General features: G+C 48.8%; 1 protein-coding gene across 1 annotated transcript in view; it reads left to right on the plus strand.

Annotated features, from left to right (window-relative positions):
* The window catches only part of CCDC93 (CCC complex scaffolding subunit CCDC93), a 994,005-nt gene that overhangs the window by 42,240 nt on the left and 924,889 nt on the right, over window positions 1-26,876 (plus strand). Inside the window, exons 2-3 of the mRNA XM_086957357.1 lie at window positions 23,549-23,662; window positions 24,364-24,458. Coding sequence (XP_086813483.1) covers window positions 23,549-23,662; window positions 24,364-24,458 — 209 coding nt within the window. The remainder of the gene's footprint in view (window positions 1-23,548; window positions 23,663-24,363; window positions 24,459-26,876) is intronic.

Below are 26,876 nucleotides of genomic sequence, written 5' to 3' on the forward strand. Positions count from 1 at the left end.
AGTTAGAACAGGACTACGTCACGAGTCACTTCCCCTCGACCCAGGTAAAGGTCGGCCAGGAATCATCCCAGGTGTGTTATACACTCGGAGGAGAGGAGGGAGCAGAGGAGGTCGATTGCGGAGGAGAGTGGAGCTGGAGGAAGGAGGACGATTGCGGAGGAGAGCGGAGCTGGAGGAAGGAGGACGATTGCGGAGGAGAGCAGAGGCAGGAGGCAGACGAAAGGGACCATCGGAGGAGTGAGACGGAGACGAGATCCGAGGAGGGAGAACGGCGAGGGACGGCGGATAGAGACGAGGACAGAGAGAGACGCCCTGAAAGCGGAGGGTCCGGAGGAGCGGAGTGCACTAAGCCAGGAGGCCAACAGGAAGGCGTTCCGCCCAGCCACACTTCATCGAGGGAAGTGTGGCTACCAGAGGTACGGTCACGGCTTTCGGGCTGGGCGGGATTTAAGTGGGCTAAACCCTCGTTGCAAAGACCGTAATAGTCACACCCTGTGCACTTCCCCTTCCTCACTATCACATCACTGCGGCCCATAGTTCGATACGAGTGCACGTGTGATCCCTCACTCCTTTTCCCCGTGTTGATAAGGCGACCAGTATCTAAAACTCCGTTGTCTTTCTTTCTTGTACGAGGGAGACGCCTCGACATCGTGGAGGAAGAAGGGCGAACCACCAGTCCCAGAAGGCACCGGGACGAGAGAAGGAAAACAACGGAAAAACGCCAGCAAAGACTGTCTGACGACACAGAATCCCCCCTACCATATTATAGGAAAACCATCCATAAGAAACGGACATTCAAAACAATAAAACCTGCTTTACCCAGAGTACCGGTGTCCGTAAGTCTATTCGAAGGGTCACTTTCCCTGAACACCCCAACCCCAGTAATCCAGGGACACCCCGAGGCGCCACACTCATTTAATATTTTTTTGGGAGACAGTGGTAGGAAGAGAACGACCCAATCAAATACTGATAATACTGAAGAGGACAGTGCTCAGATTGCGGTCCCCGCCCTCCAGATTTAGTAGGATGATTATCACCAGTGCTGCTTAAGATAGATCTTAATCAGCAGTAGACCTATTCAATAGAAAGAGTGTGACTATACAGCCCTGCTTTATACCCTGCGTGCAAGGGATTTGCTTTGACAGCCTGCTGTCCGACACACATTGAAAAGCTAACCTGCTACTACAACATGAAGTGTGGATCCTTCCCACAAATAAGTGGGAAATACCATTATTTCTAACTTGTCCCATAGGAACACCTGGTCAACCAAATCAAAGGATTGCCCCGAATCTGTAAAAAGTTCAGAAGAGGAGCGGGGTTTCCCATTTGATCGATTTCTAGACTAGCCCCCTAACAAATCATAGGTGTATAGTGTTGAAAATCGTCCCTTACAAACCCTGTTTCGGGTCTCAGGATTGTTCCCATGTCAATAGCCCACTTTGAAAGCTGCAAGCACAGCCCCATAGTTTAAAGTTTGCCTAGAGAGCACAACATCGCTAGCAGGCAATACTTGTCAAGTGAATCATAGGAGCCCTTTTAAGTTCTAGGCTTCAAGTGCAGCTGTCACACAGACCCGTTGCTTACAGTATACATAAAGGTGGCATGTAGCCATTGAATTGAGATCTTGCCAATCGCTTCTCGAGTCAGTGCTATTGACATATTCACCTCTCACCTTATTCTACTGTCTGTTTGGTATTATTTGTGCACCTCCACCTGAGGGACTATATACCCTTATCAATTCTTCCCATGCCCCTGCAGTGGTCAGTCCGTGACGCAGACTGAATGAAAGCACCATGGCAATCTGAGAATGACTGGAAAAATCCTGTTACAAAGTGTGTTCTTAAAAAATCCTTGTGAATGACAACAGTGAAGCCGACTAGCTCTGTGTGCATTTGCAGTTAAGGAAAAAATAAATATTGCCAAGAAAACATCTAGAGTTCCTCTGGGTTTTACATAACCTGATGTTTTTGGGTTCAGCTTGAGACTCTTTTGAACTAGAGCATGTGATTGCTTTGGACAATAAGCAAAACACTGTTTGAGATTCTGTTTAATGGTTCATAAATGTTTAATGGTTCATAAATTAAGGGGGTTTAATGTGTGTAATTCTCAGGAGGGCTTTGCCCACATTTTGGAAAAACAAGTCCTTTGTGCCTCATTTTCATAAAGAAATTCTAGCTCGGGGACTAAACAAACAGAGCACGGAAATAGGCGGCACAGAAAGAGACCGCTTACGCAAAAACTTGTTACAAACAGTCTGTATGCTTTTGTGTGTTCGTTTGCCTGCGTTAGCACTTTAATGCCAGACCAGTTTTGTTTTGACAAAGCATATTTTCAATGTATTTAAGTTCCCTAGAATTCCCCATTTCTGTCTGCGGTTAACCATGGGGACAGTGCGGTTTTCAGAGGAATAATGCCCCTGTCAGCCCAATTACATCATAGAGGCCTGAGACATAGGCATGTGGTATTTTCGTATGAATTCGAGGTCCAGGGCCTTATTGTGGATAAGGAAGGTGCAATGCTGTATTAGTCCATTACAGGAGGGAGAACCTTTGTTTCATTGCATTTCACCCAGTGGAGGTTGATATCTACCTGAGTGATCACAAGAGGAGGCGAGTTGACCAGTTGTGTAAATAAAAGGACCATCATTGAAACATTTTGTGCTGCTAAATGTGAGCATATAGCCTTCTCAGCATTAGTGGTTTAGGTGTTGAGTATTTAATGTCATGGGTGATTGTCATTTACTGACTGATAACATTTATGAAGCAACCATCACAGAACTGGGTCTCTTGGAATGTGTAGGAGTTTATTGAGCTAATTAGTTTGAACGAGGGGAAAAGTGGAATGGATGCCTTAATATACACGGAGTACTTTAAATACACAAGTTACTTATGTTGTAGCCTAATATAATACTGTTGTGGAGAATGAGAAGAGTCTGGTTTCCGTGAGTGAAAGACCACCAGGGCCAGTCTTAGATGAGAGAAGTAATGGAAGTTGCATTAGAGACTGCTGACCTACAGCTTTATTGTGTAGGACATGGATCACTGGGGTGAGAGGTGGTGCTTCATCTGAAGTTGTTTGGGCAAATATTTGTGTTTAGTATAGTTCAAGCGACTGTTGCAGGCGGATGGGTTGTGGTATCTGTGATCACACAGTATTCGGTGTGATGTGATTGTTAGAGGTAATGTGCACAGAGCAATGCACTAAGCATCTGGGCTTGGTGTGGGAGCTGGGCGCATCAGGAGTAGGTGTGCCATGTGGTTGTATGATGATCCATCGGCCGCAACCTCATTGCGGGCGATCGCATCGCGGCAATTACATCGTTAAGGCAGTTACAACGGCCATTTTCACATCGCAGGTAGTTGCGACGCAAATGCGGCCATGTAATAGGAACGCGTGTCACATCAGCGACTTTACATCGCGCGACATGATAACGCGATGTTTAACATGTCTGGTACACTTACTTTGATGTTTTTAGAGCACCTCTTGGGCAAGTAGATATTGTTATAAAATCACAAATGGCTTCTCTTCTTTGTAATTTGTATGTTGCTCATAATGTTTTTGCATTGATTCTCCATTATTTTATTTTTTAAATCTGTTTTATTGTTTTCAAAGCAAACTGCGGCATATATTACAGGTTGTACATATTCATACAGCACTGTCAATTCATATTCCCATATTAACAAAGTAGGTCTATCGTTGATATATATCTTTCTGTTATTATGTATTTCTCCATATAAATCTTCTAGGTTCATTCTGACCTCCACTTTATTGCTCCCCATCTGAACTTTCTTCAGCACGGTCAGGCGGCGGCTCACAAATATCTCCCCGGAATTTATTCCATATCCTGCTCCATTTCTGGGGGCCGCCCCGATTAATAAACACTGTTCTCTCCGCCATCATAGCCATGTCCATGTCTTTACTCCACGCTGCTAAAGATGGTACCTCTTCCATCCCCCCTCTCTGAGCTATGTTCCGCTTCGCTACCATTAGCCCCATCGTTACCCATGCCTGCACCTGATGCGTGAGGTCATTCGGCTCCCAGATGTTTAGCAGGCACCTTCGTGGTTCTGGGATTAGGGACACCCCCTCTGTCTGACACCGTTCTCATTATTTTTTTCCAATAGTCCGCTATCTTGGGACACTGCCACATTGTATGATAGAATGTCCCCTCTTCCCCGCATCCTCTGAGGCAATAGGGATGGTGTGCCCTGCCCATCCTGCATAGGGTGTATCTAGTGTGGTATATGCGGTGCAGTACTTTGAGCTGTACTAGCCTGAGTCTAGATGGTATCCCCACCTCCTTCGGCGAGGCCGATGCCTCCTGCCATTCCGTTTCGTCAAGGTTCCCCACCTCGCGCGCCCACTTTTCCTTGAGAGAGACTGTGGGGTCTGGCAGGTTATTAATGAGTTTTCGGAATGTAAACGATGTTGCCCGTTTTTGCATATAGTCTGTTAACATCCTATCCTCCATTGGGGAGGCCTCGGGCACTTCCATGCCTTCTGGCAAAGCTGCAAGCAGCTCGTTTCTAATCTGTGTATATCTGACAATTTCAGTCGGCGCTAGCTCGTACTGTTGCTGAAGCCATTCAAACGGGAGCACCCTCCCCTTGTCCCACAGGTCCTCCGCCGTGGAGATACCGATGGCATCCCATTGTGCAAAGCCCTTGCTGTTTCTGGGTTTTCCCAATTGTTTAGTGTCCCAGAGCGGGGTAAGCTGGGTGATGACTCCCTGCCATCCCAACCGTTCCTGCGCTGCATGCCATATCGCTACTGTGTGTTTCGTTGGACCTATCAGTTTTGGAATTTGGCCTTTATTATAAAGAGCAGACCGCATACTTCCTGTTCCCAACTGAAACCTGTCCGCCTTGTATGGGGGGTCTGCTTGTGAGGCGTGAATCCACTGATTGATGACTTTAAGGTGCGCTGCCCAACAGTACAGCTGGACATTAGGGAGTGCTATTCCGCCATCATACCATCCCTAGTGCTGTTTAACCTGTGCTATACATGCCGGCTTGGCGCCCCACAACAGTGTGGACACCTGAGGCGCAATTTGTTTAAAGTATTTCAGAGGTACAGGGAATGGCATGTTCTCCAGAGCAAAAAGTAACCTGGGCAGCGCCATCATCTTATACAGTACTGCCTTCCCTAGCAAGGTCAATGGGAGCGATTCCCAGTGGATCACATCTCTTTTCAAACGTTCCATTGGGGGCGCCAGGTTTTTAGAAAAAAACTCCTCCGGGTTAGGTGTGACATGTATGCCTAGATACTTAAATGAGTCATGCGCGATTTGGAGCAGGCAGCCAGCGGGGAGTCGTGGCGGGGGCCATGTAGTGTATATATAGTACCGATTTGGACCAATTGATGGGTGTACCCAGAAATTTTTCCGAAGCTTTCACACACATCGAGGAGGACTATTATGGAGCGTCTCGGGCTAGTCAAGTACACCAAAATATTGTCTGCGTAGAGGGAGATTCGGTCCTCCCACTCGTCCGTCCACTGAAGTCCCCGTATCATTGGCTCCCATCTAATCCAAGCCACCAAGGGCTCCAACGCCAGCACAAATAGTAGCGGCGACAGGGGCCAGCCCTGGCGTGGTCCCCTTTGCCAGTGGAATTGTACCAGAGATGTGCCCATTAGCTGTGACATGCGCCAAAGGTTTGGTGTACAGTAGGCGAACCCATGCACAAAACCTGGGGCCAAAACCCAGGTGCCCAAGGACTGCAAACAGGAAGTTCCACTCTACCTTATCAAATGCCATCCGCGCGTCTAAGGAGATCACGACAGCTGGCTCCTGTAGGGACGGAATCCTAGCCATTACTCCGTGCAGGCGTCTGAGGTTTAGTGCCGTACTTCTGCCCGGCATAAAGCCAGATTGATCTGGATGGATTAGAGTCGTGAGGTGCGGTCCCAGCCTTATCGCTAGTACTTTTGCTAATATTTTAGCTTCTGCGTTGAACAGCGATATTGGACGGTATGAGTTAGTCTGTCGTGGGTTTCCCAGGTTTAGGGATAGCTATTATGGTAGCCTGCCGTTGGTCAAGCGGTAATTCCCCCTTCCCCAGGCTGTCTGTATACATTTGCAATAAATACGGACTGATAATACCCGCCGTTTTTTTGTATAGCTCGATCGGAACTCCATTTGGCCCCATTGCCTTCCCTGATTGCAGTGACCGGATCGCAGTTTGCAGCTCTTCTACCGTAAGATCCGCCTCAAGCTCGAGTACTTTTTCTGGGGTGAGTTTAGGTATTTGATTTGATTTGATTTGATTTGATTGGGGATTTGTACAGCGCACTATCACTCCGGGGAGCATCTTGGCGCTTTTTTATGGCTTGTGTATTCCAAGAGGTGGGAGATGTGGTGACCCATATAGGTGTTTCAATCCTAAACCAGGGTTTTACAGGTAGTGCCTGTTAAGTTGTAGATCCAGGTTTTTATGGCTTTCCTGAATTTACTCTCACAGGAGGTTTCCCGAATTTGATGTGGGAGCTTGTTCCATGCTTTAGAGCCTCTTACCGCTAGAGATTTTCCTCCTCTAGTGGCTAGTCGGAACTTTGGGATAATCATCAGGTTGGCCGTTGCAGATCTCAGTTGACGTCCAGGGTAGTAGCGATTGAAATTATTCAGCAGGTATGTTGGGCCTCTTTTACGAAATGCTCTAAAGGTGATTATCAATAATTTGAACAGGATTCTCTTTTGTATGGGGAGCCAGTGAAGAGTGTCAAGTGCTGCTGATGCCGAGGTCTTTCTTGGCATTTTTAGCATTAATCTTGCTGCGGCATGTTGTACCATTTGCAGCTTATGTAGGGCTACTTTGTTGACCCCAACATACAGACTGTTACAATAGTCCAGCCTGGATGTGATTAATGCCACCGCTACCGTTTTTCTGGCTGATAGGGGGAGAAAGTCAAAAAATGTCCGAAGACTCTTTATGACATTAAAACAAGAGCCTGCCACTTCACTTGTCTGTTGCTTAAAGGACAATGCCTCGTCGAATTTGATTCCTAAGTTTCGGGCACTCTTTATAGTGCTCGGCTGGGCTTCTACATTGGATGGCCAACCGGTCTGGGGCGAAAACAAATTGTTTTTCCCGAAAGGTAAGATTTCGGTCTTTGCGGTGTTACATCTCAAATGGTTTGTGTTCATCCACTCAAAAGTGGCTTTCAAACAGTCTCTAAGGGAACGTTCAGCAATTTCCGCGTCCTCATCTAGAATTAGGACTAGTTGAGTGTTATCGGCATAGGCTATTGAACTGATAGCAAAGGAGGAGATGAGCTTCATTAATGGAACCATGTAGAGATTAAATAGGATGGGGCTTAGACTAGAGCCCTGGGGTACCCCAGACTGGACTTCCCTTTCCTCAGAACGGTATTGCCCTAAGATGATGGTCTGTTTTCTTTGTCTCAGGAAGTTGGTAAACCATTTCAACACGGTGCCCACTATGCCTACTCTTCTCAGGCGATGAAGCAGAATGTAGTGGGACACCATGTCGAATGCTGCGGATAGATCTAATAGGATCAGGACTGCTCTTTTGCCCTGATCCAAAGCAGCTCTGATTGTTTCCGTCGAAAAGATGAGGGCAGATTATGTAGAGTGGTGGGAACGGAAGCCCGCTTGGTTTGGATGGAGAAGATTATTGTCCTCTAGATATGCTGTAAGCTGTTTGTTGATGCATGTCTCTGTGAGTTTGCATAGTGCTGGGAGAAGTGATATAGGCCGAAGATTTGACAATGTTGTAGGATCTTGAATGGCTTTTTTTTGGAGAGGTTTGACTACTGCAACCTTCTAGCATGTGGGAATATCTCCTGTTTGCAGTGAAGAGTTTAATATAGAATTAATCATTGGATTAACCTCATCTTTTATAGCCTTAAGTAATAGCAGAGGACAGGGATCGAGAGGAGAACCTGAGTTCAATCTTGAGATGGCTTTGGGAGGACTCAGCTGGGCTAATCATGGCAAAGCTTTCCCATGTTGTGGTTCCAGGTGTATCCTTTGGAACTATAGGGCAAGCTGTGTTTAATGCTACCTGAGTGATCTGTGGGAACTCTTTTGTGAAATTTGTGATTTTCTGTTCAAAATATTCAGCAATTTTATCACAGAGAGCTTGGGACGGTGGAATTTCCTGAGATAGTATTTTGGGTTTTCTAAAACTGTTGACTATTTGAAATATCTCTTTTTGATTATTATTAGTCGACTCAATCAGATTTGTATAATAGTTTGTTTTAGCAAGCTTGATAGAGATATGGTAATTCCTCCTAGCCTTTTTATAGTTTTCCCGATCTTCGCTCTTATATTGGCGTCGCCATTTTCGTTCTAAAAGTTTCACTTCTCCTAGTGTAACCTTTAAAGAGTTGGTGTACCAAGGAGCGGATTTTTTCCTTTGTGTCCTTTTTGATTTTGTTCCTCTTGTTGTCAATCTTTCCCCAATAGTTTTCATCCAACCCTTGTAGTGTTCATTGTCAGTGATCACATTTCCCGCTAAGGCTGGTTTTTCTGCCTCCACCCAGTTCATCAAGTCCGGGTGTTCAGTGATTTTTCTCCAGCAGGGGGTTGAGTTGGTGTTACCTAAGATTGAATTAATTTCTTTTTTATTATCGATTTTTAGATTAAAACTAATGAACTTGTGATCTGACCATGTTTGGGTTAGTGGTGGTTCTACAGTAATTGTGTTTATATTAGAGCAAATGCAGTCTAATATGTGCCCAGCATTATGAGTTGGCTCCACAGTTTGGATTATCAAACCCAATATGCGTAGGGTATCTTTAAAGCATGCAACGCTAGGGTCATTTGGATTATCCAGATGTAAGTTTATATCCCCTAGCAGGGTGAAGTTAGCAGATCGTAGGATTAGGTTAGCAAGTGCATCCCCGAGACTTTCTAAGAACCGAGTTGCTTGTCCGGGGGGTCGATATACTAATAGGCCAGAAAAGGTAAAAGAATCATGAGCTTGAAGATTAAAACTCAAACATTTTGCTTCTTTTATATCGGGTATTTCCATTGTGGAATGTCTTTGATGGAGGCCAACGCCTCCTCCTCTGTCATTGCAAACGTTGAGGTGTACACCTTCTGAAAGTGTCCCGCCAACGTCCAAACTATTACCTGTGGATCTGCTGTCAACAGCCCCTCCTCCGTTTGTATCTGCGCTATCTCCTTAGAGCCCTGCTCCCTCTTGTCTAACCATGCCTAGAAGTTTCCAGCTTTGTCTCCTATATCATATATTTTATGTCTAGTGGCTCTAAGTTTAGATTTCGTCTCTTCCCTCAGTAGTTCTCTGTATTCCTGCTGTTTAAGACCAAGTGTGTGGGACGATGCTGGCGTGGGGTCAGTCTGTAGAGTTTCGTGTTTCAGTTGCGTGTAATTCTAGCTCAAGGTTGTGTATTTCCTTCTGCTTCTCTCGCCTATGCCCAGTGATGAAGGCTATCGCTTGCCCTCTATGGACGGTCTTATAGGCCTCCAACAAAACTGAAGGAGAATATACCGACAAAGCATTTTCCGCACAGTTGTGTTTTGTTGCTTTGACAATATCTTTTCGGACTTTTGGTACCTGCAAGTAACCGGGGTAAATAGGATAGACCCTCCTGCGGGTCTCATGATGGTATGAGAAGGTTAACAGTATTGTAGAGTGATCTGAAATTCCTCTCGGTTTTATCAGTATCTCTTAAATTCTCTGGAGACTGCCTACTGGCGTCAGGAAATAATCTATTCTGGATAAAATGTTGTGTGCTCCTGAGTGGAAGGTGTCCTGCCGTGTCGTGGGATAACGGTGGGATAACGGTGCCTCCAAACATCAGTAAGCCTGAGCGCCTCGACAAAACTCTGTAGGCAAAAGACTCCGGACATCAGTGGCCTCACTGGGTACCTATCTAGGTCATTATCCATAGTGGCGTTAAAGTCCCCCATATCAGGAGCTCCCCCTCCGGCAGATTCAGCAAAAATTCACTAAGCGCTGGGAGCGCTATCGCATGCAGGGCGTGGGGGATGTATACAGATACCACGTTAACCGACCTGCCCTCCCACTGGCCCGGTAGGGTTGCGAATCTCCCTTGATCATCCTTTTTTATGTGTTGTACTATGAATGTGGAATGTTTCCGCATCAGGATGCCGACCCCTCTGGAGCCCGATGAAAACTCCGAATGAACCACCATCTTATAGCCCCACCTATCAAGTGCTTGCATGCATTTCCCGTGAGGTGTGTTTCCTGCAGTAGAGCCAACGTTGGAGCGTAGCACTTTAAAGCCTGCAGTACCAGGCTCCTCTTGATCTTATCCCCAGCCCATGTACATTTCACGTGAGCAATGTCAGGGGGTTGACCATGGTGTTTGGGAGCAGTTCTGTAGCGTGATCAACTAGGACTTGTGACGCCATTTCTGCGATTACTGTGTGGAGCAAACATTGCATTGTGCACCGACTGTTCGCATTGTGCTACTCCTGGGAATAATGCCAACCTGCGACTGCCTCTATAAACTAAAACCAAGAACCTGGAAACCAGTACGTACCAACCCATACCCCATACCCCCTCCCCCCTCCCTGCCCTACGGACTCACAACTGCCCGCCTCCCCAACTTAGCAGAGTGCTCAGTCCCAACCCCAAAAAGTACTTGCGTGTCGGGGGTAAGATGTCCAAGGACGGTGCAGTCCTCCCCTTCCCCAAAAGACTACTTCAGCAAGGCGCCCAGAACAAGGTCCGCAGCAGGCTATTCTTAGTCCACGCCCATATTCCTGTTTTCATACTATAGGTTCTAGGGCCTTGCTCCGTTTCACTCAGCGGCTTCATTCTGTTGTGTTCGGTCTCCTCCTTTTTGTTGCTGCTCCTGGTCCTCAGTCTCCTCCGTCCTGGCCCGGCGCCGATGACGCCTCTCCTTACGGTTGTGGCCATTCACCTGTCGCCAGCCCTCGAGCCAGTCATGCGCCTCTTCTGGTGTATCAAAGAACCATGTTTTTCCATCCGCCACAACCAGCAGTTTTGCCGGGAATAACATTGAGTAAGGCAGGTCTCTGGCCCTTAGTTCCTTTTTAACTTCCATAAAGCTCCTGCGGCATCTGGAGACCGCCATTGTATAGTCTGGAAAGAAGGACACCGTGGAGTTGTGGATTCGGAGCAGTGGAGCCACTCTGGCAGTTTGTAATATAGTGTCTCACTCTCGGAAGTTGAAAATGCGGGCCAGCACTGGTCTGGGGGGGCCCCAGGTTTAGGCTATCCCCCGGGAACTCTGTGCGCCCTTTCGTCTGAAAAGAAGGCTGACAGTCATCTAGGCTGGAGTCTTGTTTTAATGAGATACTCCAAATAGAGGTCCTTTGCTGGGCCCCCTTCGCTTTCGGGAATTCTGGTAAATCGTACGTTATTCCAGCGGGAGCGCCCTTCTTGGTCCTCCAGCTTTGCCGCCATCATTTTGTTCTCTGCTTCCAGTCGGGTTACTGTGTTTTGTAGCGCTGTTGTGTCCTTTACAAGAGTTTTGGTGACTTCTTCAACTTCTGTGACTCTGGCCGTCATTTTTTTGAAAGTCTGCCCTTAAGAATGAAACATCTGTGGATATTGTCCCCACTGTGGATTGAACATTGGTGAGGGCCACCATTATGTCCTCCAGGGTTACTTTCTGCGTGCCTTCTCCCCCCTGGGCCTGGTCTGTCACATCTTTTCGCTTAGGTAGTGGTGGAAAGTCTTTGCTGTAGGTGTATTTGCCTAATTTAGACTGGGTGGCCGATGTCCGTGGGTGCCTGCCCTCCATCTCCCACCCTTACTATTTGAGGAGCTCCTGGTACTAGCCGCTGCCTGCCGTGAAAACCTGCGTTCCGCGCTGCCCGTCGTGTTCCCAAGGCTCCCCTTTCTCATTTTATGCTGCACCAGAGGATCAACTGGGGGGGAGGGTGAAGTGCCACCGTTCAGCCAGCTCCACCGCCACCCTTTGTTTCTGTGACTGATGCCCCGGGTACGCCGTCAAGTGTTATAGCAGGTGGAGTAGGCGGCAGAGCTGCGTATTCACTTTATGCGTGGGACCAGTCGTGCCACCTCAAGTCAAGCAATATGGGGGTGGGGGGGTTCTGTCAAGGCATGTACCAGCAGTATCCACGTTCTCTTAGACTTCCCCCATTGGTTGTTGGTGTTATAGTGGCGAGGGCCTTCCTTCTTCAGCACAGTCCCCTAGTCCTGCCCTCCGTATGAGTGGGGACCCGGCCATGTCCCCGTGAATCGCCCTCACCTTATACACGGTACTTTCGGGGCTCCCGCTCCGTGCTCCGACCTCCAGCAGTCACCGTGTGCCCCTGTGGATCACCTCTGTGCCCGCCCCGGCGTCTGTTTTTTAGCCCCTCAGTCTCTGGGTGTCCAGTATTGAATCTCCCGATGGGGGAGATGCTGGGGGGAGGGGTGGGGGGAGCAGAGGCAACACCCAGCACCACTACCAGCACAAATCTTGGGAGCCGATCCGGGCCCGACACCCACAGGGCCGCTTCTCGCCAGTCTCCGGCGCCACAGTCACCTCCGGTGGGCGTATGCTTCAACTGGAGTCCCCGGCGTCACAAAGGGCCCCAGGCCGCTGTCCTCCGGGCTACGCTAGCTCTCGTCTCCCGCTGTTGTTTCGGGACGGAGTTTTCCCTGCTGCCGTCGCTCGCATCCAGGCATCAGTGCGAGTCCTTGGGGTATAATTTTATTGCGGATCAATGTGAGGATCTGCGTGGAATGCTACCGCCTCCTTGGAGCTCTTCTACGCCGCAGCCATCTTGCCCGGCAGCTTAGCCACGCCCCGATTCTCCATTATTAATCTTTTAAAAAATATTTTCACGCAGTAAGCATATTTTACTAAACAATGCCATATTGAAACGAGATATTTACGATTTGTAAAATGGCCAACTCTGTTGTGTGCATTTTATTTGGAAAGCAAGCAATGATCATTTTTTTCTGCAGTGCCTGTACCTGTCTATATAGAGAACCATGCAGCCATTGAGGAGCATTTTCAGTAGCCTTAAATTGTTAAATTCAAATTTGTGCACGTTTGTATACTGGAACAACTCCGGGTAATGTTATCTGAGCTCACAGTTTACAACATTTCCTTAGAGTGCCCGGCCTTATAGTAAAGGTTCTTGCATTAATTAATTATGCACTGAAGTTTTGACCAACTTATACATATGGATACAAATCTTACTTTAGGGGGAGGTAATTCTGTTTCACTGATCCATACTAAGGTATTGTAAACTGGCACCTTAAAGCCTTGTGCGTTGGGGATCGGGCCTACTTGTTAATCTTTACAACATGCCCTGGGCAACATAGGAATTCCTCATTCCTGGAGTCCTTTCATAAGTTTTAATGTAACTGAATTAAGACCATGTTAGAATAAACATTAGGAATTCAGTGTGTCAGTAGTTTTCCATTGCGCTTGCTGCTGCGTTACCTAATAAGTGCATTTCCATACATATTATATACCGTAGTTGATACTCCCTACAATTAAAGTCAACCCAGCCATTCTCTGGATCAGTGTGAAGGTATGCCCTGCCATATTTATTCTACTATTTGTTTTCTTAATATCTTTCCAGTTGCCAGTGTCAAAGATTCACTGCTTCGCGTGGCTATTTAGCAGTTTGTTTTATCCTACCAAGTTGATTTTATGTTGTGAAATGTTTTCCAACTGTGTTTAGAAGTCCTGCTTAAAATAGTGGGGCCCAAACTCCAATGTCATTGAACAACATCACCTTGGAATTACAACAGGACTGTGCCCCCTATTAAGACTCCTTTGAACTCCAAGGGCTTCTATTTCTGCTTCTACTGACCTTCTGTCCTTCCTGTTGTAATCCCTTTTTGTTTGGGGGAGCGGATGAGGTGAGATTAGTGGCTTTTTAGAAGGAGGGAAGCTTTTTGTTTGTGAACCCATGTAGCTTGCTTAGGATATACAATAATTGGTAAAAAGGCGACTGATAGACATTTCCCAAAGCTGCCAAAATGAGTGCCTAGATTTCTGTTTTGTGTGTGAAATGTAGACTTGGCCACCACACAAACCTCGCTTTGCCTTTATTGCCCCATCACGCTTGATATGCTGGCACAGCCAATAGAAAAGTAGTGCTGAATGGAGGACCACGAAAGACAGAGCATCTGCTGCAGCTAAGCGTGAGCCCCCCTCCCAAAGGTGAAGGTCATGAAGATCTGTGAGAAGCACAATCCCCAATGTCATTGACTTCAGTCTTCCTGCCTGTGCCCTCTCATTAAAATTTGAAGACCTTTTTATGTGTGCAAGGTGCAGATCTAGGACTAAGAGTACCTATCTGAAACCAGGGGGGCCGGTGTTTGATGAAGCGGTCCCAAGTACTAAACCTCCTACAGCTGGGATCTGATGTCTGCACTGGCATTAAGTGATCTGTACTGCTACAGGAGTTTTTTCCCTTAAAGAGCACATCGCTAGGCAAGGGAAGCTGGCCGGCTGCACCCTATGAAAAACAAGCATTTGGTCTCGCAGCATTAAAGTTTGAGTTATTGGCATTGTATATGACAATGGGTTGCATGAAATTTTTAGCAAAGTCTGTATTGGTGTTACTAAAGTTTCTCGCCCACAAGGCCTAGTACCTCCAAACGACAAGCAGCCATCTTTTTTTCCAAGCCACACTTGCAGCTTAATGCACTGCCTTCAGTTTCACAAAACATAATCAGTGCGTTATTTTGTGTGAATGCTGTATGTCTAAATGATAGGAGTGTATGCATGTGTGTGTGTGTGTGTGGACTGTGAGTTTTTGTGTAAGTGATCGGAGTGTGTGTGTGCTGTATGTATAAGTGAAAGGAGTGTGTTATATGTGTGATAGGAGAGTAAGTGTGTGTGAGTGTGTGGGGGTGTGTGGGGGTGTGTGAGGAGAACAAATTAAGAATTGGTAGTAAAGTAAATGTATTCTAAACAAGCAATGCTAAAGAGCAAGTGAGATTAGGTTCAAGAGCACTCCCACCGCACAATGCAGGTCTCTTTGCACAAAAATACACAAATCACTGCCATGATGTAGAGGAAACAGGTGATTATGCAGGCAGTGAAGTATGCGGGCTGGGGACTGCTGACATAGTGTGGAAGATCAGCTACCTAGGTAGGAGCTCTACAAAAGGGGGTGGTGACAAAAGGGGGTGGTAGGAGCAGCAGTCCTGGACCCAAACCCTCCCAGGGCCTCTCACAGAAGGTGCGCCTCTTTTGGAAGGGCAGACCGGACGACACAGCTTCGGTTCTGAGCTCACTGGACTAGGCTCTACACACTCGTGCTGACGTCACTCCAAGTTCCCTTAAAATGAAGGAGAGTCACAACATCTTTCTTAAAGGGGAGTGCATGCATGCATACATCCTCAAAACAAGTCAGATTTACTCTCTGCACTCTGTTGTAATTAATCATTCTTGCTCAACACGGTTCGAGTGGCCTCTTCTCACCATTGAAAAATAAACAGTTGAAGGTCCAGAATTCACTGGCAATAGGTTACATTGGCCTCAAGGTGCATTCTATACCGGAAGAATTGTAAAGAAAGCAATGCAAACTGGGCGAACAGTCCATCTGAAAACCCAATCTATCCAAGGCGGACTGACATCTTGTGTACTAGGCTGCCCTGCCCACAACACAGATGCCGGCCCGAGTTTCCTGCGGCTGTGGTAAGCCCCCCTCATCCCCTCAACAACTTTATGTAAACTTACTGTTCCAAGAGATCGCCCATGCCCTCTGACAGCTGCCGCGGGGAGCTGATAAGAGCCCTGACACCACCCCACCTCCCCCCACTCCGCAAGTCGCACGAAACAGGCCCAAAAACACAGCTGTTCGTAAGTCCGAGAACTACATACAGGAGAGGAGTATCACATGCTCCGGATTCATGCTAGGCAGCACCTGGGAGGCCACAAACAATAAACATTCCCGGATGAACTCCTTCGGCTCCTATGGGCTTTGGGCCTCAGCGCCTGTCGAACCGAGACACACACTGCATTTGTAGGGAATGAAGGCGGCAGCAAGAGAACAGGCAGTGCGGACGGGAAAGGGGGCGAATAGCCCACTGTTTCCCCCCCCTCCTGCTCGGCCACCATCTTGCTCAGGCACCGCTGATACCATGCACAGCATGTGGCCAATAAGTGTGCGCAAATAAGTTGTGCAAATACGTAGCTTTATCTTCCGATTTAAAAGTTGATTCTGCACAGAAAACGCGTTGCTTGAGTGTGAAAGCTTACCGAAAAGCACATTCAGTAATGTCGGCTTGCCGGAGTCACAGACGGAAGCACTTCACGGTAAAGCAGCAGGAGTGCACGCCGTATGGTTGCCTCCGTTCTCAAGTTGCCCAGATGTTAGAAGGTAGCGAAAGCAACCAGCCGCCCGGCCGACCAGCCAATTGCATCGCGGCCCGGCCGGAAGTCCCGCCTCCTCGAGCACCCGAGAAAGGAGAGGAAAAGTCTTCCCGTGGCCCGGGGCTCCCGTGAGCTGCGGGGAGCCCCGGAGCCGCCTGCGCAGAGGAGTAGCTTTTGTCCCGCGGCCCCGGAGAAGAGCTGCAGAGCCGAGGAGTCACACCGGGAGCAAAGAGAAGTGCTGCGGAAAGAGCCCCGAGGAGCGGGAGCTCTCGTGTAACCCCCGCCAGCAGATCCCGTGAGTGTTGTCAGGTGGGGGGGAGAGCTGCGGCGGGGGAGGGGGGGGGAGGTGTCTCTGTATGTATGCGGCGGCCGGGGGCGCTTCAAGGTATGCGCGGGGGGGGGGAGTGTCTCTGTATGTGTGCGTGCGTGTGTGTAGGTGCGCTCCTGCGTGTGTGCGGCGGGGGGGGGTGTCTGTGTGTGTGTGTGGCCCTTCCTGCCTGCGTGTGCATGTGTGTGTCTGTGGCAGGGGACGTGCACGGCGCCGGGCTGGGCGTGCGCGCTCACGAGGTAGAATCTCAGGCAGGAGACGCTCGTGACAGTCTGCTGTCCACATTCCCCTGAAAGTGATTACATTAGTTGTCGACCTAGACAGCAAAGCTTCGCTTTGCTTTCGTCTAGGCTCGACCTAAAGATTGAGGGCAGGTTATCTAAGGCGCTTTCTGGATACCGTATTTCCTACAGAACTGAGGCAGGGTGAGAACATGAAAGGAAGCGTGCTAGATTCTATGCAAAGAAGGACTGCAGCCCAAAGTACATTTGAATATTCAGTTGACAGGTGGGTGATAGGAGGTACATATGAGGGGCTACATGAGTTAAGCTTCTGCTGTGCTGAACCTGCTTTGTAACTGAGTCTGGCACTGCTGCTACCATGCTGTACATTATTCCTGCATGAGTGCAATTTTCACTGCTCCTGCCCACATAGTACCTTTCTAGGTGGCTTACTTAAGCTTTAAAAATCTTTTTACTATACAAATGCAATAGAAGAACTGAGAGAAAGGTGCCTGCATTGCAGTATCCAGCCTCCCTACTAAACTATTGCCTGCAGAGCAGACTAAAACAAAAAGTTCACTACAGCTTAAGCATTAGCTAAGATTACAAGGACCAATGCAGTCTTCTAGATCTGTGAAAACAGTATTTTATTTTATATAGCCATAAGCCTCTACAGAAACAAATGAAAAATCACACAGATAATCAATCAATAATCATAGTTTATATAGCGCAATTACTCACCTGTGAGGGTCTCAAGGCACTGAGGGGGTGGGGGGGTGTTAGGGGGCTGCTGATCCATCCGGGCGCTGCTGTCCAGTGGAAGAGCCAGGTCTTGAGATCCTTCCTGAATTGGGTCAGGGACAGGGCGTGCCTAAGGTGGAGAGGCAGGGTGTTCCAGGTCTTGGCTGCGAGGTTGGAGAAGGATCTTCCTACGCTTCTGGTCTTGCGGATTCGTGGGACGGTGGCCACTGCCAGTTGAGCGGAGATGTCTGGTGGGTACATGGAATGAGAGGCGGTGGTTCAGATATGATGGTCCTGGGTTGTGGAAGGCTTTGTAGGCGTGTGTGAGGAAATCATGAAAAAATGGACACATTTAAGGTGATGATTGGTAGTTTCATTACCTGGGGGTACTTTTTAAGTAAATGCTAAACTCCTACTCCCAATCAGAAACAACAAAACCGGCGGACTTGCTATAGAGAATCCCCTCTGCCTCTGTTCTGGAACTCCTTTTTTTCCTAATTCCTTTAAGGATCTGCAAGTCCTTAAAATGTGTATGTGTGTTCGCTCCATCCTAGAGCTAGTATTTAACCTGCTTTTGAGGTCCAAGCAGTGATCTAGACAAGTGAAAACAAATACATTGAAGTGTGTCGCCTCTTGTATGCTGTTAAGTCTACATTTGTATTCTTATTTTGGAATTATGAGAATTGAGTGTTTAGTACTATTTGCCACCCAAGTTAAGATCTCAGTGATGCTTTGGTACTTTCAAGAGCAACAGCGTATGATTGTCACAACAAACCCAGTGTATTGTCCTACATGTTATTCAATTTTTTAGACTTGCCATCCAAAATGCACGGACAAGGCCCTGCTTGAATTGACCTAGTCTATGCAATCCCCCTTCACCATCTGTATTGTTATTCAATCAACAACTGAAATCTGAGCAGCGGGTCAGGCTGCCCATGTCTGATGATGCACAGTGGTCAGGGCTGTTAAAAGTGTCAAAGAGGGGCAGATATCAAGAATAAGGTCTGCAGGGGTGTGGCAAGGTATTCTATAACAGTACTTTGCTGGTTTCTCAGATAAGGGTTTAGTATAGAACTTGCGCACTCCCCTCCACCCCTCCTAACTTTCATCAATAGTAGGGTTTCAGTCATTGCCTAATACTAAAACTACCTTATTACAGCACTAGGGTAACTTCGATAAGAACTGCAGTGTGGAGTATAGTAAAGTTTCATTGATTTTAAAGAAAATATCTGAAAGAGACACGTTAGTGATAGATTTCTTACCTTAGAATATCCCCAGGTTTTAGACTGGATCCGGAAAGTTTTTTTGTCAGCAGTACCCCTGCGCGTCGGTAGGTGGCGTCTTGCAGCTCCGCGTCCATCACTGGTGTCGTAAGCGCCGAGATGACGTCATGGAGATTACTTAGGCGCCACCCATGCGTGCTGACATCAGTTCTTTCTTTTTCCACGCCAGCAAGCGCAGATCCACTTAGAGTACGTACCCTAGTCACTTTTTGACTAACTTTTTTTAGACTCTTGTCTCTATTTCTTTTGAGTCTTTGACTCCTGGTGCCACGTAGGGATGCCTGGGTTTAAATCCTGCGGAGTCTGACGCCGAACGATGTCGGTGGCCACCCCCCATGGCGTCTGTCTCTACTGTCCGGAGCGCGACCATTACTCCCGGTCATGTTCCGACTGTCAGGCCATGGCTCCGAAGGCTTTGCGGGAGCAGTCCCGAAAGGTGCTGGAGGCCAGGCAGTCGTCTCTGCTCTGTTCAAGGTCCAGGGGTCGCTCGAGGGACCGACCGCAGAGCCACCATCATCGCTCCTCTGGGTCAAAGTCTTCACCCTCGGAATCGGGTAAGGGACGTCACAAGAAAAAGTCAAAGAAGCGTGTTTGCTCTCCGACGCCCCCCCCCCGTCGGTCTCCAGACTCCGACGAGAGGGCCAGGGGTCCTTCCCCTGCGGCTCAGTTGGAGCCTGGGAGTCCCGAGGCCTACCCACCCTATCCGGGTCCGTTGGCGACTCCGGCCCAGGGGCAAGAGTTTCTTGCCGCCATGGACCACCTTTTCAGGCCTAGGGCTCCTGCCTGCACATCTTCGGGCCCGGTGGTCCCTATTGAGGGCCCTTGCTTGCCACTGGCTCCGCCGTTGTTGCCGCCGGCGGCTCCAGCCCCTGCGCCACAGGGAACTCCGCCGGCAGCGCCAGCCCCAGCGCCACAGGGTCCTCCGCCACCCCCTGCGACTCCGTTCTCGGCACCGCAATGGGTCCTGTTTGTCCCTCCTCCGCCCTTGCCCGAGTTTCCGAGCAACTTTGCTCCAGCTTGGGACCCTAATTGGGACATGGAGCCGGATCGGTGCGACCGGCGCCGTTCCAGACGCCGTTGGAGCATTTGTTTTTTATTGTGCCTCCCCTGCCGCTGCCGCCTGGGTCTGGGACTGTGGAGGAAGGGGATGACTGGGAGGAGTCCGAACTTGAGTGGGCGGAGGACTCGGAGGATGGAGGTGGCCTTGACCTCTCTTCTAAGCCTGGATTTGTCTCCTCCTGCTGTCATGTAGGAAGGCGCCACATTCACTTTGGTGCTCCATAGAGCAGCTGAGGCTCTTGACCTTGATCTGCCTACTGTTACCCTCAAAACGAACCTCCTTACTGAAGTGTGTCAGCGGGCGGCAAGTTCTATGGAACCTCTGCTTCCGTTCAATGAGGCCTTGACGGATGTTTTGATGGCCATCCTGGTCTAGACCAGCCACAGGGGTTCCGGTGGATAAAAATGTGGTCAGGCGTCATCGCCCGGCACCGGGTGACCCTGCCTTTTTAACAAATCATCCGACCACTCAGAGCCTGATCATTTAGGCCTCCACTTCCCAAAGCGCATTCCCTACCGCTCCACCGGATAAGGATTCGAAGAAACTGGAGCAGTTTGGCAAGAAGTTGTTTTCCTCTGCCAGCCTGGGGCTGTGGTCAGTCAACACCGCATGCCTCTCGGGCCGCTACTCTCACGCTGTGTGGGACATGGTGGCGCAAGCTCTGCCCGAGTGCCCGGGGAAGGTTCGGGCTGCAAAGGGGAAGGATGCCACGAAGTTCGCCATTCGGTTTGGGCTGGACACCGCAGACTCTTTGGGGAGAGCCATCTCCACGACGGTGGCCTTGCGACGCCATGCCTCGCTGTGGTCCACGGGCTTCTCAATGGTTGCCCAGAGTTCTCTCATAGACATGACTTTTGATGATACTTGCCTGTTTGGCGATAAGGCAGACAGTGCGCTGGAGCATTTCAAGGACTCTCGGGCTACAGCCAAGTCCTTGGGTCACTCTACCACACGCCCGGCCATGTCTACTTTTCGTTCCTTTCGTGGCCACTGAAGGGGCGCCCCAACACAATCGTTCAGCCAGACTTCTGCGCAGAACTAAAGTGAGCGCTGCCGCTGGCGTGGTGGCCGCCATAGGGGCACAGGGGGCCAGCGTGCGGGTCAGTCCACCTCCACTCCCGTACCATCCGCCTCAAAGTCTTCCTAGTCCAAGCTTTCGGGTGCACCCCACGCCGGTGGGCGGCACCCGAAATGGGCGGCACCCAACATCATCTCCCCCACTGGCACTCTGTCACTTCAGCCTGGTGGGTGCTGCAAATCGTCCGAAGGGGATACTCCCTTCCCTTCGAGTCTACCTCCCCGGCCATGCCACCTCAGGTCCACCGCATGTCGGGGGATCACTTTGCGCTTCTCCAACAGGAAGTCACAGCCCTCTTGCGAAAGGGGCCATCGAGCGTGTTCCTCGGCCAGAAGTAGGACATGGTTGTTATTCCCCCTACTTTCTGGTCCCTAAAAAGGAGAAAGGGGGCCTGCGCCCCATCTTGGACCTCCGGAACCTCAATTGCTTCCTCCGGAAAGAGAAATTCAAGCTGTCGACTCTGGCTCAGGTCTTGGCTGCCCTAGACCCTGGAGACTGGATGGTAGAGTTGGACTTGCAGGACGCATATTTTCACATCCCCGTCCTGCAGGCCCACTGGCGTTACCTGCGGTTTGCGGTAGGCCAAGTGCATTTTCAATTTGCCGTGCTCCCCTTCGGCCTTACCAGTGCCCCTCAGGTGTTCACGAAAGTGACTCTCTCTGCAATATCAAAGTTTTGGGCAGGGTTTTAAAAAATGAAGTAAGGGAGGGGGTAATTTTTACCTTCTGGTCTAGTAGACCTGCCTTACCGGATTTGTTGCATCTGTTACCTTGCTTAATATATTTTTAATCGTATTTTTAGGCTTGGTTCCTGTACTGCCTTCGACCAGAGACTTAGTGTTCAGAGCACCAGCTTCCTTGACTTGTAGTTTTACTTCTCCCGCTCCCCTCCCAGCACTCCTTAGAGTGTATCTGGAGGCTTCTTTTTTAGTTCTATTTTTACAGATCTTACTTGCAACCCGACAATCTGCAACTCCTCTGACTTCCTTACCTCCCCTGCTGCTGTCGGAAAATCGAGCCCCTGAAGAATATTGATCGCTAACTTCATTCAGGACTTCCACCTCTCTGCCTCTGCCTCTTCCCCTGCCGGGAGCCCCCACGCCACAAAACCGAATCCTCGAGGCAGCTCGCCTGCCTCTCCCGACCTCAGCTGCTGCTCTGCTCCAGAGCTCGCTCCTCGCTGCTGGCTCCACCTCCGCCTCCTCCTGACTCGCGAGCTCTCCACGATCCGAGCCGCCATGCACTGCCTGCGATCACCACCGCACCGACGATTTAAAACTGCTACGAGAATGGCCAGAGAAAAGAAATCAGGTAAAACCTGCACTCGCCTAAACTTTTCCCGCAATCTTTCGCCTGCGCAGAAGGTTCACTTTACCCTACTACGCCACCTCCGTCGCAGAGATGCAGGTACCAGCATGTCGAAAGTCCTATGCAGCCCTGGCGATTGGGGTCCACCTGTGGGTGACTCCCAGTCTCTGGGTGAGGAAAGCAAAGCTGTCCAAGGATCAGTCACATAAGGAGCAGATGGGGACCCTCGAATAGGGAGCCTGTTGAGGGGAGGGCAGGCTGCTCAGAGGTCTCTGGTCTTCCAGGATATCGAGGTGTACGGCGACACTGCACTTGCCCCCAACGAGGCTGGCTCAGATAGGCCCAACAGCACGCTTTCCTTTAGAACAGTTCACGGGGAGGGGGTGCACTCCGTTATTCCTCCTGCCCCTATCCGGGTCGACAAGTCATTGCGGGTGCCTGTGTCCCCTGCTGCAATTCAGGTCCGGAGGCCACCCACCACCCAATGATAGTCGATGACGGGTTGGTAGTTTGCAGCAGGTTCAGCTTGCTGTCTCCTGTGGGACTTCTCAAGGAGCACATTCTCCACTGGGTATAATGGGCTGCAGGGTTGCACCTCCTTGAAGGCCGGGCGTGGGCAGGTTGCAGCACCTTATTGTCGGCCGGCCACCGCCATCCTGCCGCCGAACGCGGCCTTCGCCGCCTGCAGTCGTCAGTCGGGGGATCAAACGCCTACGTCCTACGGATTCGGCTGCTACCTTCGTGTTGTCTCCTGGTAGCTTCTGTCTGGACGGTGAAGATTAGGGTTGACAGGAAGGATGCATTACAAGGCTATTTCAGTGTCATGGACAGAGGGACAGAGAGACAGAGAAACACATCCCAGCTGTCTGCCATCTTGTCCATGCCCCGCTTTTAATATCTCTCTGAAGTACAAAATAATAATAAAATAAGATTTGAGAGCCAGGTCAGTTCACAAGATTACTAACTTTATTTACAGCAGTAACGTCTGTTGTTAATCTTTTAACTTGAGTTAGTCCCTTGAAATATTCAGCCAGAAATCAGATTAGCAGTTAGGCTAGGAGATGGCTTTCTAGTTTGTGTTTCACTTCAAATCTTTAGCTGTGTAATAAAACATATTTACTTTATGGTGGTAATCTCTTGTCTTCTGAAGAATCTGGTCTGCAAACACCACAGCACTGCTCCGACTTGAGTTTATTCATGCATGAATATTGTTTTTGTCATGGTTATAGTCCCACAATTTTCTTTTGCATTGCAGGTTGAAACCAGAGAAGATGAAGAGCAGCACATTAAACTGGCAGAAATACTGGAGTTGCTGGTGGCAGCTGGATACTTTCGGGCTAGAATTAAAGGCCTATCGCCTTTTGACAAGGTGAGCGCATGCTGTCTTACAACGTTTCAGGAATGTGGCCGTTTGTGAGAGGTTTAGGCCTGGGCGGTAAATTCCGTTCCGCTCGAGGAATTTGGGTAATTTCGCATTCCGCGGAGAACGCTAAATTGCCCAAAATTCTGCGTTCCGCAATTTTGCGAAATTGTTTGCTTGTTCATGTTCTCAAATGCGTGTTCGCGAGATATTTCCCCCCCCCCACCCCCCAGAGCACGCACACTGCGATTGGGAACAGTAAAAAAGCATGTCCAATAAGCAATTCTTTGTGTTCGCAGAGATTTTTTACCGTTTCGCAGAGATTTGCGTAACGCGATTACGCAAATTCCGCCCACCCCTAATGAGGTTTTTTACAATTAGTTCTCGACTGGTACAGACCTTGGGGAGAATAGCAGGGAGGAGTAAGTGTTGGTTAAACTAGAGCCCTTGGATGACCTCTGCATTGATCAGACAATGGTAATGGTCTCATTGGTCCTATGTGCTTTTATTTTCTGTCTACATTTCAAAATTTTCGAACATTTTTTCTTAGCTTCTCCACATTACATATGGGTTGCTGATAGTGTGATAAATTGAGTGCAGACATTTTGTGTCCATTGATAATAATTAAAGTACATTTCAAAGTAATCTATATTAAGCTGAAGAAATTAAGGCTCAGCAGTGCAAGTTATTGTTTTGATTTTGTTTTCCAGGTGGTGGGTGGCATGACTTGGTGTATAACAACCTGCAACTTTGATATAGATGTTGACTTACTATTTCAAGAAAACTCTACAATTGGTCAAAAAATGTAAGTAGAATACCAAACCTATCTCACTATCAGCATAGACAAATGTGTTTTTTTAACAGAACATGTTCCTTTGAGGAACTTTAACAACGCTGTTTCTTGGTAATACCACGTTGTCTTTGCAAAACGTATATGTTCAATATATCCTTGCAAAAATGGCACCTTTTTGGTTGCTTTTGATGTGTTAAAAAGAAAAATCATTCTGCAAATTGAGACATACAGTAGAGGTTAGGAAAAACTGTACATTTTATAGCAAACAAACACGATGCATGTCTTATTCATTTAGTTGTTTTATAATGATCTGTCTTCTAACACATGACAAATTTGTAGAATTGATGATAGAGATAACATCATTTTCGGGAAGTCCAAACCTCATTATAGATGAATTACAGACAAATAAATGTATAGACAGGACCTGGGTGAACCAGTTGTTAATAAATCATATAATCGACAGGGTCAAACTGTAGAAAATGGTAGGGCCAATGTTGATCGAGAACCTTTTTAAGTATTGCCCGGCACTAACCGCCTCTCATACCACTCGAATCTTTCAAACAAAGAGGCAGGCGCTGGAGACTGGAAGGCAGGAAACAGAAGTTTTATTCCGACGGAGCAGAACACGTCAACTCAGACAACAGGGTATCTTCTCGAGGTGCTCTAACCGCATCTCTGAGGCCTGGCCTCTTATACACAGGTTTATGGCTTTATTGCATGAAACACATCTTTGTCAACAATTTGATGTACGGAAAGACATCCTCGGAATCCCCGCTTCAAGCCCGTTCCCACACACATTTGCAGTAGAAGTCCCCACCCCGGTCCCAACAGGTGATGATTGTCACGCAGCTGGGCATTCCGCAGATTCCCGGAATGCATGTGGTTGATCGGATCTCATGGGGTGGGGGCTTTGATCAGTTGTAAATCCTTTGATGGGGGAAGCTTCCTACTGTATGGGGGCAATAAACAGCAACCGCAGGGCCAGGTGGCGGCCTGGGAACGAGCAGGACAATCTGGCATAGAGGAAAGGGGGGTTTTATCAAAGGGATACGGGATCATGAAAGGGATGGAGGGAGGTGTTGAGCTGGGAACAGGATGGGGTTCCGAGGCAGGGTTGCGCTGAAGAGGGGTTTATGGCCCAAGCATGTGAGAGCGGGGGCTGTCAGCGTGCGGGGGATGTTTGCGAGGTTAGGAGAGAGAGAGAGAGAGAGACGCGCTGGCTATCAGCAGTGGGCAGAGAGGCCATGGCATTCAAAATGGCTGCCACTTACGCGCACAGCTGAGCCTAAAATGGGACAAGATGGCGCCGATAATGTTGATGTCGCAAACTAGATTTTAACAGTCCTCCCTTTTCAACATATCTAGCCAGCTTGTTTAATCGATATCTATCTTCATCAAGTTCCTAACCTCGACATCGTACAATGCTCTCATGCGTTCTTTTTCGAAGTCCAGAGTCTTAGGGCAGATACAATTTGCACATAGTGAACACAGAGGCGGCAGGCATTGGATCCCTAGGCAGAACCCACATATCACAACAACAGGTATCAGTATAATCGTAAATAACCTCCACCCCAGTTCTTTACAGTACTCCAGAACCAACCACCAAGCGACCATTCTTCTTGTTCTTGGTAAACGTCTGAGGAAAGTCTGTCGAGGTGTTCGATGGCTTTGTACACTGAGGGTGAATTGTCCGGTATATAGGTGCAGCAGCTGGACCCAATGATACGGCATGCTCCTCCACGATCCGCTAGAACCACATCTAGAAGAAGGCGGTTCTGGAGAGCCACCAGGCGGACCGCTTGAAGCTCGGCTGTATTGTTCGCAAGGATGCCAGCTGTAATGTTCATCGTTGTTTCAACTGCCTGGGTCAAATGTCGGATGGCACGGCTGTTCGCTATCGGGCCCCAGAGTGGAGCAAGTCCCTTCATTGCATCGAGGAACCGTGCTCCGGTGGAGTCGGCTTGCTCAATGTCCTTTGCTCGTTTTTGTCTGTGATGATTAGCTGGAGCCACATAGGTCGGAGGAAGGATGAAGGCGATATAACAGGTGCCCCCCCAGCCTTTAGGGAGCCAGGTGTAAGCCTTTGTACCACAAACAAAGTACATGTTCAGAGAAGTGACAAAAGAGGGTGGATCAGTGGAGTCCAAAGTTCTCGTGATGCGGCAAGCGCTGCGGCCTACCAGCTGTGTCCCAAGCCCTTCGATGCACATAAGGCCTGTGACGTTGATGACGGATAGGGCCACAGTCAGGGTGGCAGCTGTTCGTTTCCGGAGGTAGGTGAAGGTGGGTCTGGTCGGATTGTTGAACACCTGCATTTCAATCCGTTCTTTGACGGGGATGTCCATGTGGATAGAGTCGTTGGATGTCTGTGGGCAAAAGTGTGCAGCAGTTTTCTTCGTTTTGTTCTGCCAGACCTCATGAAAGAAATGT

Source organism: Lissotriton vulgaris, chromosome 2_1 (assembly GCF_964263255.1).
Source record: "Lissotriton vulgaris chromosome 2_1, aLisVul1.2, whole genome shotgun sequence".
NCBI classification, from domain to species: domain Eukaryota; kingdom Metazoa; phylum Chordata; class Amphibia; order Caudata; family Salamandridae; genus Lissotriton; species Lissotriton vulgaris.